Below are 15,198 nucleotides of genomic sequence, written 5' to 3'. Positions count from 1 at the left end.
TAAATGAACTGAATGAAGGGATTGAAGGGATGCTCATCAAATTTGAAAATGATACAAAGCTGAGAGGAACTGCTACTATTTTGGAAGATAGACTACAGATTCAGAAGGCTCTTGAAAGTCTTGAACTGGGCCCCGTCCAGTAAAATGTGGTTCAGTGGTTAGAAAAGAAAGGTACTGCATTTAGGCAGAAAAAACCAAATGAGCAGGTACAGGAGAGGAATGCCTGGCCCACAGTAGTGCCTGCGAGAGGGATCTAGGTGTCCTGTTGAACCACCACATAAGTATGAGTCAGAAGTGTGCTTTAGCTACCAAAAAAGCCAAAGGGAGAACATCAAAATCACAAGAAGTGATACTGCACTAGTAAGGCCACATTTGAAATACTGCATCCAGTTCTCGTCACCATGATACAAAAAGATGCAGAGGACCTAGAAAGACCACAGAGAGAGACATCAGCAATGTAAGGAGTCCGGAAGCTAAATCGTATGATCAATGGGAACTAGTTATGTTTAGTTTAGTGAAGAGAAGCGTTAGGGGAAACCTAATAGCAGTCTTCTAATACTTGAAGGGTTGTTACAGGGAAGAGGGTATCAATTTACTCTCCATAGCACTTGAAGGCAGGTCAAGAAGCAATGGGTAGAAGCTCATCAGAGGGAGTCCAACCTGGTAATGAGGAGGAATTTTCTGACAGTGAGAATTATTAAACAATGGAACAGCTTGTCTCCCAGAATTGTGGGTGCTCTATTGCTGGAGGTTTTCAAGAAAAGATTGGACAATTATTTGCCCAGGATACTATAAAGATTGCTGCCTTGAGCAGGGGGTTGAACTAGAATACTTCCCATATTCCTATGATTCTTTGAATCTTACAATGTTAGCAGATTCGGAGACCAAAATTAGAGAACATGTAAAACAAAAGACCTAGCAGTCCGAGAAGAAAAATCAGGAGTCATCTACAACACACAGTGTAAAGACTTTAATAGTCACTATGTAGGACAAGATGTGGGGTGATGGCTCAGTAGTTAAAGATGCTGAGCTTGTCAGATAGAAAGCTGAAAGCCCAGATTCGAGAAGTGAGTGCTGCACGACAGGGTGAGCTCTCTTTACTTGTCCTAAATCATTTCTCCTGTGCTCCTTTTCCCTATTGCTTTTAGATTTCAAACTATAAGGGTTTAGATTTATATTACAACTAGTGTGTGAAATTCCTGAGACAGTCAACAATTTTAAATGTTTTAATTATATCTTTGATCTTTAAATATTTTAACAATATTTTATTATATTTTTACAAAGATTTAGAACACTTTTTGATATATAATACAAGCTTGATTATTCAGATCCCCATTCAATAGACTTCATTTTTTTCTTATTTTATTTAAAATTTATAGGGAATATAAAACTATTAAACTAATATAGAATAAAAAGAAAGAGAGAAAGAATAAAAACAAAAATGCAGAAAGAAAGAATAAAAATCAATAGAAAAAGTGGACTTCAGAAGCAACAAAATTTTAAATTGGACTAGGCTTCTCCAAACTGACATAATTTATATCATTTGCACAATGATGTAAATTTATGCAAATGGTGCAAGATACATCTATATCGTGAGCAAATCTTTACATTATATTATTGATGTAGATGTGAATTTAATTAATATTTCAGTATAACACTGAAATATATCCCTTCAGTATACCCCTTCAGTATACCCCTTTCCACAAAATGGTCTATTAAACTGAGTTTGAGAACCAAATAGAAATAAAATTAAAAGGCTGAATTTATTTTGAAATTGCAAATAAATTGAAGTCACAAAATTCACTCTCTTTGAGGGAGATTATAGAAAATGCCATATTTATATAAATATTTCTTTTATATATTGTTTCAGAACTAACATAAAATGTTGGTGATCAGTATGAAGAAGAATGAAGTCATAGCACAAAAACAACAATAATTAAAGGAATGGTGGGAGACCATTAACAGATAACTATCTTCTTGCAGCTAAGGGAAGTGATATGGTTATTAAACAATAATTAGAGACATAAACCACACCTACAGCAAGGTAGTTTTAAAGTCAAAAGATACAGTCAGCAGAAATATCTCAACATATGACAGATGAACAAAAGAAGAAACAAAAGTGTAAACCCATTAACAAATAAAAGATTTCAAGCTCGGACAGCTCTTACAAATTAATCCACTTAAAAGGCTTTGAAAAAGAAGAGGACAATAATCACCTACCCAGATTTTGGTAATATTTTTAAATTGTTATTTTGAAGTTTAATACATAATACTATTTAAGGTAATAAGATTTTAATAAGCAGTAACTAAATAATCTTAAAGGAACAAAGTAATGAGATTGCTAAAATTCTTATATTCTTGCAAAAATTTTCATTATCCAAACTAGGTAACATTATCAGTGCTAGTCCAGTAAGTAAGTAAGTAAGTAAGTAAGTAAGTAAGTAAGTAAGTAAGTAAGTAAATGTATACCTAGTAAATATAACAAAAATATATTAATTTGTATTGTCCCTCTTTCATTTAAAAAAGTAGATAAAACTGAACAATTTGATGGAAAGGATTGTAAACATTAAGATGATCCTGTGAAAGTTTTTTTTTAAGTAAATAATTTGCAAGTGTGTTTTCAGAATTACGACGTAGCTAAAATCTATGAAGAAAAATGGGGAAATGTTTTCACAATCAACATGTGACTTATTTGATTGGACAATTTTGAATTTCTAGTTTCAAATTTCTAATTCAGCTTTTTAAAAGTCTGACAATATTATTCAAGTTAGGAATTTGCATATCTCTCCATTCTGACCTCAATAAAGGTCATCAATGAGTGGAAGAAAGCTGTTACATGCATTATTATTTTCCCATATAACTTTATATTTTGAGTTGCCATGAAAAAAAAAGTGATATCTTTTGTTTGTAAGGTATAATTCAAATTTCAGCTACATAGTTTAATGTATATTGATCTTAACATTATTGAACCAATTATAAACAAATATGATAGCAGAAATTGTTAATTAAAGATATTTAATTAACATAAATATTTAGTTTTGTTCTTGGCTACAGATTTATAAACACAGACTAATCAAATACCCGATCTCTAACACTTATGGATTTAAGGTTTTGTACATGATATCCTGAGTATTTTCCTCCTCAGTTATCTAAGATCAGGTTAATGCTCTTTAAGTAATGTAGCATAAGTAATTAACAGGAAAGTTGAAACCTGATATATGAGTATGAATTAATGAGTTTTCAGTGCTTACTGTTAAAGAATTAAAAAGAAAGCAAATCAACTTATACTTTGAAGTCCATGTCTGACTGTCCTAATATATTTCATAACCAGCATTAGCTTTTTTAAAATTGTCTTAATATGCATATGTATTATCACAGTACATATCTAAAATTATATTAAAATCCTTCAAAATCTACTCCTAACTTTCAGATACAATCCAGTAAAATGCAAGCCAATTGATTGTCTAGATTAATTTAATTAGCCATTTAGGACAGGGATCAAAATATATAGTAGTAAGTATCTGGCCCATAGTTGTGAATGCTTTTGGAGTATCTCAGCTTACTATTTTGTGAGTCCTGTGTGGCCTCCAATTTAATTAAAAGCTTGCAAAATAATTAAAATTTGAGATTATATATACAAGCACTGAGATCTTGAGAAATTGCATTCACAAGATTTCAACCATTCTCACAGACAATTGCTGTTATTTTGCAGGAAGGAAGGCAATGCATGCCCTAATATTCCTAAACTTTATATTGCAAGATTTGTGGCAGCTCAATATTTTTGTTGAGTATTGTTAATCTTATATTGTTCTTTGATTTCCCCCCCCCCCTTCTCATCAGATAATAAACATTACCACATTTTGCACCGGACTTATGAACTCCACAATAAGTCTGCCATACATATATGGAGAATGGCTTCCCTTGGGCTTGGAGAAATATTTTATTTACGCAGTCTTATCACCTGTACTGGCATTAATGGTAGTTCCGGTTTGGATTTTTTTCTATGTCTACCTATCTGTTTTCATTGTCCTGTTCTATGAGATGTCTAGTAAAGCTAAAGAAGAGGCCCAAAGAAGCTACTATTTTATTTTGGGACATCTTTGGGACTTCTTTGGAAGAATATGGCATGGTAAGAAATGTTTATTCTTCTGGGTTTGCTTGTTCTGGGAAAAGGGTCCTATTTCTAATGTTTCTATTTGCCATCAGACATTTCTTAAATTCACTGGAATATGAATACTGGGATTTGAGTTCAGATAATTCTGCTTTAAGTTCTGCAATCTGTCTATATGTTCACTACCTGTATTTAAATATTACATTTAAATCACTTACTAATTAGATGATCTACTGCATTAACTAGTTTCTACTGTCCTGAGCTACTGCTTCAGCAAAACAATAATCATTACTAAAAATATTTAGCACAACATAAATTGGTATTAATTACATGTTATTCAGGAGATCATTGTCTGGATACTCTGTTTTAATTGAATGGTAATGACGAGATACTGGTTTGTTTATTTAGAGTAAAAATGTAGGTATTTCTATTATCTATACAATATATAATAGAACATGGACATGAATTTTTATAAAAAAATACTTATATGAGCAAGTTGTTCCTCTGTCATTGATCAAACTGAAACTTACAGAATTAATGCTTGTTGCATTAGAGCAGGGGTCCCCAACCCTCAGTATATGGACCGGCACTGGGCCATGGCATGCAGCAACTGGGCCATCCAAAAAAGTGAAGCTTTTTCTATTAATATATGTCAAAGTTTTAAATCTTCCTTATTAATCAATAAAGTCTAATAATTTATGTGTTTTAATAAAATACCTAAAACAGTAGAGATACTTAGAGTTAGTTATTTGGCAAGCGGAAGTATTTTGAGTCATTAAATCCTCCAGTTCCCTGTTCTCCATAAAACTCTCAATACACAATTTAATAATTCTATCAGACAATATAATATTGTGCTATTTTAATAGAAGTAGAGACTACTGTGATCCAAAGGTGAGTTTCAGCAGGTTCTGACCAGTTCTGGAGAACCGGTAGCGGAAATTTTGAGTAGTTTGGAGAACCGGTAGTAGAAATACCAGACTGACTGGACCCACCCCCATCTATTCTCTGCCTCCCAAGTCCCAGCTGATTAGGAGGAAATGGGGATTTTTCAGTATCCTTCCCCAGCCATGCCCACCAAGCCACAGCCACAGAACCGGTAGTAAAAAAAATTGAAATTTGGGCCAGATACGTCATGCACTGGCCACACCCACTCCGCTACTGCTGTGATCTAATAATAGATCAAGCATAATCAACTATAGATACTTTGGAACCTCTTGGTATAATAAAGTCTTATGATCAGGGGTGAAATCTAAAATTTGTTACTACCGGTTCTGTGGGCGTGGCTTGGTGGTGGTGGTGGTAATGTGACTGGGTGGGCATGGCCAACTTTTTTTATTTTTAACTTTTCAAAACATTTTTTCTAACGCTTTGAAAAGCCCCTCTTGTGATCAGGCAACTCAACTGGGATCGTCAGACACTTTTCAAAGCATTTTTTTAACCACCTCTTCGGCCAAGAGGTTGCAGAAAAAAATGCTTTGAAAAGCCTCTGATGATCCCAGCTGAGCTGTGCGATCATAAGAGGCTTTTTTAAAAAAACTTTTAAAAGAATTTTTTTGTCAGAAGAGGTTGTAGAAAAAATGCTTTTAAAAGTAAAAAAAAAAAGCCTCTGATGATCGTGTGGCTCAGCTGGGCATAAGGGGTGGGGACGCAAGGATTTTTGCTACCGGTTCTCCGAACCACCCGCTGCCATCGCTACCGGATCAGGCAATCTGGTCCAAACCAGGAGCATTTCACCCCTGCTTATGATGCATTTGATTATATGAATGACACTATTCTGTTCTGTTTTGTATTAAAAACAGGTTATGAATTACATGGAGTAGAAAATCTACCGGATGGACCAGGCCTTATTATTTATTATCATGCTCCACTTCCTATAGATTATATTTTCTTTCTAGCAAGGATCTTTTTCCTGAAGAACAGATTGTGTTGCCATACAGTGGTCGATCATTTTGTCTTTAAGTTGCCAGGTGATATATATTTTATTTATTTATTTATTTATTTGTTTATTTATTTGTTTGTTTGTTTGTTTATTTGTTTATTTATTTATTTATTTTGTATACCGCCCTTCTCCCAAGGGGACTCATTATTTGTATCATTGCATTTATAGATTTGCATTGCATGGTTTGTCTAAAGGAGCTGACAATATATTGTCCTGCTTCACTTTATTCTAAAACTTATTTGAGGTTGTTCAGGTTAAAAGTATTTTTGGGATTTGGTATACATGTAAACTTGAAGGACTATTTGTGGATTATCTCACAGACATATTTTCTTGCTGGTAGAGCCCCATTGATGGAATTCGCTTTGACCGAAGTTTAAAGTTTCTCTGTTTTACAGAAACTGAAGAAATGCCTGTTTACTCAGGCAGGCATGGGGTAATACTGTAGCTGTTTTGGATGGCCTTTAAAGATTATTATTGTTATACTTTTATTCATTAAACATGAAACTCAGTCAACTGAACATTTAAAAATGTATCACAAATATTATTGATTGGCATTGATGGTTGAAATGGGTTGCTGCCAGCATCTTAGGTATTGACCAATCACATAGTTTCGAGGTCATGATATTTCGTGATTTTTTCTAGTTCTTTTTCTTCACAGTCATCAAAAACCGAAGCATACAATTTATTGATATCACTGTACCAGGAGACGCCAGAGTCGAAGAAAAAGAACTAGAAAAAATAACAAAATATGGTGCCCTGGTCATCGAAACTACGTTATTATGGATGAAACATGTGACAGTGATACCCACTGTCATTGGGGCACTTGGCATCATGTCCAAGAATTTTTAAAAAGTACATCAAGAAATTGCAGCTTTCTGCAATAACTCCAGCGGAACTGCAAAAAACTGTGCTACTCGGAACTTGGTACATTTTAAGAAAATACTTGGTCGATACCTAGGATGCTGGCAGCAACCCTTAACAACCATCAGTTCCAGTCAATAATATTTGTGATACACTTTTAAATGTTCAGTTGACTGAGTTTCATGTTTAAGGAATAAATGTGTAATTATTATTATTATTATTTCTATTATTCAGTTTTTTGCAGTTCCGCTGGTGTTATTGCAGGAAGCTGCAATTGATGTGTTTTATAAAATTCTTGGACATGGTACCAAGTGGCCTGATGACAATGGGTATCACTGTTACATTTTTCATCCATAACCGTGTAGTTTCAAAGGCCAGGTCGCGATACTTCATGATTTTTTTCAGTTTTCTGTCTCTGGCATCTCCTGGTACAGTGATATCAATAAACTGTATACTTTGGCCCTCGATAACCATGATATCTGGATTATTATTATTATTATTATTATTATTATTATTATTATTATTATTATCATCATTATTATTCAAAGTTTAAGTTCAAAATTTAAGTTGTTGTTGTTATTATTATTATTATTATTATTATTAGTAGTAGTAGTAGTAGTAGTAGTAGTATTTGTACTTTCATTTGCATTTCTTATTTTTACTATGGGGAATTTAAAATTGTTTTCTATTCTTCTTGTACATTGCTCTGAACAGGTTCAGGACGAAAAGCAATATGAAAATAAAATTAATAGCAATAGCAAAGCACCCAGATTTATATACCGCTTTACAGTGATTTACAGCCCTTTCTAAGTAGTGTACAGAGTCAGCATATTGTCCCCAACAATATGGGTCCTCATTTTACCCATCTCAGAAGGATGGAAGGCTTAGCAAACTTGAGCCTGGTGGGTTTGAACTGCTAAAGTTGCCTTGAGTCTTTGGAGAAAGGCGGCATACAAATTGAACAAATAAATAAATTGCAGACAGCCAGCAGGCAGCCAAAGTAGCCTGTAATACTGAGCTCTAAAACACTGTGCCACCGAGGCTCTAATAGGGGAGTTTCGATTCAGGAATCATAGCACATCACTCAAAGAGAGCACAATACATATCATAGATCTCTGCAAAGTAATATATTTTCACACTGAGCAAACAACTGAGGCTATGAAAATGATTTAATTTGTTATCTTGAAAGAAAGAAGATATCAAATTTGCCCTGATAAAACAATTTAGGTGGTGTCAGATTAATCTGAGGTAAATGCTAAAAGCTTAGGGTTCCTCTCAACCTTTTCCCTGAGAGCTAGGGAATTGCCCCCAAGATATGATGCTTCAGCCATCTTCGTGAAGCCATGTCTTCTAGAAGACTTTCAGCATGCATAGGCCAGTATTAAGAGAGAAGTCTTTTCTTAGCTGTCTCGGTCAGCACCTAGAAAAGCTCTCTATACACATCCATACAACATATAATTATATTACCATATTTATATTGGTTATCCTTTTCTATAGGGATCTTAGCTCAGTGGCTAAGATGCTGAGCTTGTCAATCGAAAGGTCAGCAGTTCAGCGGTTTGAATCCGTAGTGCCACATAACGGGGTGAGCTCCCATTACTTGTCCCAGCTTCTGCCAACCTAGCAGTTTGAAAGCACATAAAAAATGCAACTAGAAAAATAGGAACCACCTTTGGTGGGAATGTAACAGCACTCTGTGCACCTTCGGCATTCAGTCACGCCGACCATATGACCACGGAGACGTCTTCGGACAGCACTGGCTCTTCGGCTTTGAAACGGAGATGAGCACCGCTCCCTAGAGTCAGGAACGACTAGCACATATTTACTTTTCTATAACATAATGGTTTGAAACTTTTAGGGTAGGGGAAATTTCACAACAGATGTTCTACCTTCTAGTCAATACGTCTTCTAAATCTATATGTTATAGGGTTACTTTAAAATGCAATCCAGCAAAATAGCTCATATTATGAGAAACTATATATAATTCTTGTTGCTATTTATTAATGAATAATAGAATGAGAAAATAAAAGACTTACTATTTAAAATGAAAACAATTCAATTTGAAATAAAACAATTCTTGGATCTTATAATTTGTATGCTGGCTAGATGGTTTGTCATTTTCTTCCCAGCTAAAACATGTTGATTGTCACTGACAAAGTTAAGAAAATAAATTAGTACTGTTGATTGCTTTATTTCAGAAATAAAGCAATTTAGTCTTTCAAAAAATATACTTTCTTATGACATTGTTCAGCTTTCTGCTCTCAAAAAGATTTTTAATTTTATTTTTTATTCATTTTATCTCTTTCCTTCAGGCTTAAAAATGCTTGGCAGTAATTTGAAAATGATAACTGGTTCAAAGGAAGAATGTCTTCATGCCCTGAAGAATGGCGATTGGGTGGCTATTTCACCAGGAGGAACACGAGAAGCCATCTTTAGTGATGAAACCTATAACATTTTATGGGGTAAACGCACAGGTTTTGCAAAAGTTGCTTTAGAAGCAAGAGTGGTAAGTCCTACCAAATACATAGCAATAGGAATGACATGTAGACTTATATACTGCTTCATAGGGCTTTACAGAACTCTCTAAGTGGTTTACAAATTCAGCACATTTGCCCCCAACAATCTGGGTCCTCATTTTATCCATCTCGGAAGAAGGGAAGGCTGAGGCAATCAGAATCTTACTCCTGCCTGTGGGCAGAGTTAGTCTGCAGTATTGCATTCTAACCACTGCACCACCATGCTCGTACATGGAAAAATCTCACTGTATATTCCACAACATTCATCAGATTGCATTTTTATTAATTTGATGACAGTTGTCTTATTGTTTAATTTGTATCCCACCCTTATTATTTTTACAAATAACTCAAGGCAACATATCCAACACACCTCCTCCCCTCAACCATAATCCTGTGAGGTGGGTTGGGCTAAGAGAGTATCAGTGGCCCAAAGTCACCCACTGGCTTTCATAGCTAAGGTAGAACTTGAACTCACAGTCTCCTGCTTTCTAACTCAGTGCTGTAACCACTAGACCAGGGCTGTCAAACTCACAGCCCACAGGCCGGCTGCATCACACGCTGGCCACGCCCAGTTTAGCAAAGGGGGAAAAAGTCCCGATACATCACGTGATGCCGCCGTGACGATGCCAGTTTGACAACCCTGCACTAGACCAAACTATCTGTAGAATCAAGTGGCATCTAAATCAAATTAATAAATTGACAATGCATGAGAAAGGCACCTATATAACATGCCTTTCTCATGCATTATCATTCTATTTGTAAAGTAGTTCTAACACACAACTCCATCTAATACACAAACTTTTGGGAGGATGCTAAATTATGACTGGGAAGTGCCTAGTTCAAGCCTACCATCAACCATGACTTTGAGTCAATTATTATCTTTCAGCATCTCTATCCTATAGGGCTGTTTTTAAAGAGAGAATCAAAGGAGGGGATGTTATATATGTCACTTTAGGTTCCTGGCAGGAAGATGAGATATACATCTAATAACTTTGTAGATAAAGAACATCTACAGGAATGTACTGTAGCAGCTGAGGAAGCTGCTACAGTAATTAAAAACAGGCACATCAAACCACATGTTCTTCAAATTACCAGTTATTAAAATGAAATATTTTAAAGAAATGAAGTTGATATTTGCTTCCTTGCTTCTTTTCCCCAGCCCATAATTCCAATGTTTACAGAGAACAGTCGTGAGGGGTATAAGATACTTGGAAGTAAGATAAGTAAGTTAAACATACTACATATTTTCTAAACTTATTTTTTTTATAAGTTTTATAACTTATAATTATAAGTTTTTTTAAAAAATAAACTATGTCAATGTTCCTAAACACTCAAATAAACAAATAGTATTTGTTTTATAGTGTTCCACCACAGCTCCAACACAGTGATTTTGCAGAAAGATGGAATTTTCTACTGAGCAAGTTTTACTAATGGATTTATTTATTTATTTATTTATTTATTGATTGATTGATTGATTGATTGATTGATTTTAGCCACCCATCTCCAATGCAAGTAAGTCTGGGTGGTGTATCCCAATACTGGAACAATAAATATCTAAAATCATTATCAATACCCTTTCCTTATTATCAGTAACAAAAAAAAACATTAGCATCCAGTTTATTTTTTTTCTAATTTAGCCCTCCATTTCACAAGCAACTGACTCATGCAATTATAATATAAAAATTAAAGGCTATAAAACACAAAACAAATAAATAACAAATAAAGGGATGTTAGTAATAGTGGAACCACCTCACAAGTTCACCCATCCTCTAAGGTCCAAGCTTACTGGTACAATACAGCATATACATAATATTTCTGATTTTATTCCACTTGACAAATGTTTTTTTCTGCTTGTAGATCTTGTTTTACTGGGAAAATGCATATTTCTAGACTATGTTGCTATTTGTATTGACTGCAGTCTAAGAACCCAAATTTTAAATTGCTTATTATTTGAAATATGCTCACTAAGCAAGGCAGGAGAAGACTGAAGAACATCCTTCTGGATTTTTTTCTAATTCTTTAGCAACAGAGCTACTGAATTTATCTGTGTAATAAACTAATGGACTTCAAAAAATTTCGCTACCAGTTCAGTGGGCATGGCTAGGTGGGGGAGGCCATGTGACTGAGTGGGTATGGCCAACTTGATGTCACTCACGCCCTCACCTAGCCATGCCTACAGGAAAAAGTAGGAAATTTTTTGGAATTTCCACCTATCCCCTTTTTGTCAGTCACCTGGTTTCCCCTCCTTTAGTGGCCCCAGCTCTAGCCCCACTTCCTCCCCCCTCACCACCTCTTTGTTCAGGCTGCTTACCTTCTGCAGCAGCTGGTCCAGAGTCCGGAAGGCAAGCTGACCAGAGTTTTTGGCGGCCCCTAGCCAGCTGCCACAGCCGTATAGCGACTCTCAAAGAGGCGGCAGTTGGCTACAGGCTGCCAAAAAGTACCAGAGGTCTCAGAAAAGGCTGCTGACATCTCCACCATGTTCTTCGCACATGCGCATCCCATTGGACTTGCAAAGCAATGGGATGCACGTGTGAAGAATAGGGCAGCGACGAACATGACAGGCGGGGCAAGTGAGCAGCAACCGGAAGGCCAGATTGGGGGCATGGCCAGCTGGCCATCACTACTGGTTTGGCGAACTTGGCCAAATTTCCACAAACAGTTCCACAAATCAGTGCAAACTGGCTGAATACCACCTCTGGTGGTAGTCGTTATGGTCCTGTTAAGTGCATACTTTGCTTCTGTGTCTGTGTGTTTGTGTGAAGATGTAATTTAGGCTGGGTGATATATATTGCCAGCTTAAATATTTCTGTGTCTTTTTGTATAAGTCCATCAAGGTGGATGCTTTTGTGAGCGTGTCTGCTTTTGCTCTTTCCTTGTGTAAAAAAATATTTTTAAGTGTATACTGTGAAGCGTAGAATTCCACCCTGGTTTCATGATCAGGAGGCAGGAAATAAGGAAGTTTAAACTGGAGCAATCAGTAGCACTCCCAAGGAGTGCTTGCTTATCTCCAAGGTCTGCACTGGTGGATTTTTTTCCAAAACCTTTTCTCCGAGAAAAAGGATAGCCTCTGAATCTGAACAGTCTGAACAGGTCCAATCCATTTTACAACTCTCTTTTGCTACCCACTTTCACAAATTTGGTTTTATTCTCTTCTGTTTTGAGAATTAATGTGTCGATTGACAGATAGCCCTAAGTCTCCCTGTATTTCTTTCCATTCTAGATGAAAAAAATAATAAAAACAAAAAGAAATGCTTTCATATATGCAGTTATATTGTATGCTGAACATAGAATGATACAGAATGCTGATTTAATAGTTGTCATCAATGATATAATAGGCATTGATAATTTAGGAGCTGCTGTAATTTTACATCACTTTTTAAAATATTTTTATTGAAGCATTTTTTAACGAAGTACAAACCATAAAAGACAATAAAATCATATAAGTTAACTTCAGAATGCTGTTCATCTGAACCTAACCTTGAAGACTGACTTTTATACTTAACATGCAACCTAATTTTCTCATCATATAGAACCAGTAAAAGACTTATACGAATATGTTCGATGGCCACTAATTATTTTGTATGGAGGGTTTCCAGTGAAATGGCGTACACATATTGGAAAGCCCATACCATATGATCCAAACATAACTGTTGAAGAGCTGGTGAAAAAGGTAAACTGATCTATATGTGACTGTCATTAAGCAAAAGCATTCAGGAGTCGAGAGAAATTTACATATGTGTTTTCTTCTTCTAATAGGCACAAAATGCTTTACAGACTTTAATAGAAAAAAACCAAAAACAACCAGGAAGTATAAGAAGTGGTCTTTTGGCACGGTTTCATAACAAGAAAAAAGAATAATTGCAATGAAAATACTATGTAACAATGACAGTCTTATCCTTATTGTAATTCTATATCCTCATGCATTATTGAATTATTGCTACTCTTATAAACTTGTAAACAGTTAAAATGAAGCCTTTTGATGTTGTTATAATATGTGTTATATACACATTTAACTAAATGGGCTCCTGGAAATTATAGTTCAGCTGGTTTTGAAATCTTCCATGCAACAATGCTGAAGGATTTCATTCTCCATACCCTGGGTGAGTAATTCATTTGGGCTTGGAATCTCAAAGTTTCTATGGCCAACATGGGCTTGTTACACATGATTTTGGATCCAACACATATCATAGATATAATTATTTATTTTTATATATTATAATATCATTATTATTAATAATAATATGTTATTAATAATAACATATTATATCTTGTCTTTCTCTTGAAGCAGATGAGACATAATTTGAAGATGGAGGACATTGACATTAGTACTTGGCCATAGTTCAGTTATTATTTTGTTCATGTGCACATTGCTGCCATACTTAATCTGCAAGAGTCGTGGACTGGTTAGGAAGTCTTATCCCATGTGCCTGATGGAACAATTGACATTTCTAAGGTTTATTGAGATTTTTTCTGGGAAGAAAGTAGGCATTTGTAGAGGACAGAGGGAATGGCCTTGAAAGACAAAAAAGAAAAGCTGCTACCAAGGCAATGTTCAGATGAAAGTGTCCTGATCCCCGGCCAAGAAAGTCATTTGAAAAAATTTTTGTTTAATTCAAATGATTTTAAAACTATTAAAATTGTTAAATAATATTTTCTTTAATTGTAGTAATTTATTGTGATTGTAAAATTTATGCAGGGGATTGTTTCTTTATATTGATATTTTATTACTGCTGATGGTAATAATAAATAGAGTCTTTGAAGCTGCCAGTATTTAAATTGTTCAATAAATAAATACATAGACAATTTTGTGGATGATAATTATTTTTTATATGTTTTTCATATTAAGGGACACCTTAATTTTAATGTTAGTTCATGATTATCCTTAAATATTTTGCTACCTGAAATGAAGTTGCATGTAGTACCTATCTAATAGGGTCAAAACATAAGTATTATAGGAAGCTATTTCACATTTAAGACTCAGAAAAAAATATTTTCTCCAAGGCACCTGTGTTACCAAGTTTAATTTTAGGACTGGCTCCTTGGCATATAAATAAATTTGATGAATGATATATAATTTTTTACAGAAAATCCAGTACATAGTCTAATGAAATCCATTGCAGTCAGATATTACTGCTTGATGTTGTAGAAATATCTTAAAATACAGATGGCTATAATACTCAAATAATTAAGAGGTTTACTAATGTCATTCAGAACTCTTATCGCCCTTAAATATTCAGACAGAGCCCCATAAATTTTCGTACCTGAAGTTCAGGTACCTTCTCCTGATGCCCATCACTTCAGCAATCTCTTCCCTTTTTTCCTCCTTTGAAAAGTCACATTTTATTTTATCCAAGCTGACAGTCAATGGTCTAGCTTGGTCCACATATTACATCATTGAATTTTCATTGTCTATCCTTTGCAATTTTTATTAAATATAAAATAATAATTTAAAAAATTAAAACTTTCATTCTCCAAGGTATGTGTTAACGGTTTTTTTATTATTACATTAGTATTATATAACATTACTCCAATACAATAAAGTGTGATAATAATGGATTCTTTTTTAAAAAAGAATTAAAAAGAAGAAAAAAGAATTAAAAAGAAGAAGCTACCTTGTACCATGGTGTACTTAGTTATTCCACAGTGTTTCATTACTGTTACCTATTTTCTCACAGAAGGCGAGATTTTTGTGTTTGAAAGGACACCAAAATAAATATAGAAATGGGAATTCCATTTTACATTGCTAGATTGAGAGATTAACTGAGAATACA

General features: G+C 34.7%; 1 protein-coding gene across 1 annotated transcript; it reads left to right on the top strand.

Moving 5' to 3' along the window:
* Positions 1 to 2,134: 2,134 nt before the first annotated feature.
* On the top strand, positions 2,135 to 13,394 carry LOC117672389 (DGAT1/2-independent enzyme synthesizing storage lipids-like). The gene is made up of 7 exons (XM_034429030.3): positions 2,135 to 2,230; positions 3,841 to 4,129; positions 5,911 to 6,078; positions 9,224 to 9,417; positions 10,587 to 10,650; positions 12,958 to 13,097; positions 13,184 to 13,394. The coding sequence occupies exons 2-7, from the start codon at positions 3,874 to 3,876 to the stop codon at positions 13,283 to 13,285; spliced, it is 924 nt and encodes a 307-aa protein (XP_034284921.2). The 5' UTR covers positions 2,135 to 2,230; positions 3,841 to 3,873; the 3' UTR covers positions 13,286 to 13,394.
* Positions 13,395 to 15,198: the final 1,804 nt, after the last annotated feature.

This window comes from Pantherophis guttatus, chromosome 3 (genome assembly GCF_059756535.1).
Source record: "Pantherophis guttatus breed Tessera chromosome 3, ASM5975653v1, whole genome shotgun sequence".
Taxonomy (NCBI): domain Eukaryota; kingdom Metazoa; phylum Chordata; class Lepidosauria; order Squamata; family Colubridae; genus Pantherophis; species Pantherophis guttatus.
The sequence above is the reverse complement of the archived record's forward strand: the minus strand, read 5'-3'. Positions and strand labels throughout refer to the sequence as shown.

Excerpts from the sequence above, each read along its gene's own strand:
- LOC117672389 (XM_034429030.3), top strand. The coding sequence starts at position 3,874 with ATGAACTCCACAATAAGTCTGCCATACATATATGGAGAATGGCTTCCC. Across the intron at positions 4,130-5,910 it reads CTTTGGAAGAATATGGCATG|GTTATGAATTACATGGAGTA; the intron begins GTAAGAAATGTT and ends TATTAAAAACAG. Across the intron at positions 13,098-13,183 it reads TTGAAGAGCTGGTGAAAAAG|GCACAAAATGCTTTACAGAC; the intron begins GTAAACTGATCT and ends TTCTTCTAATAG.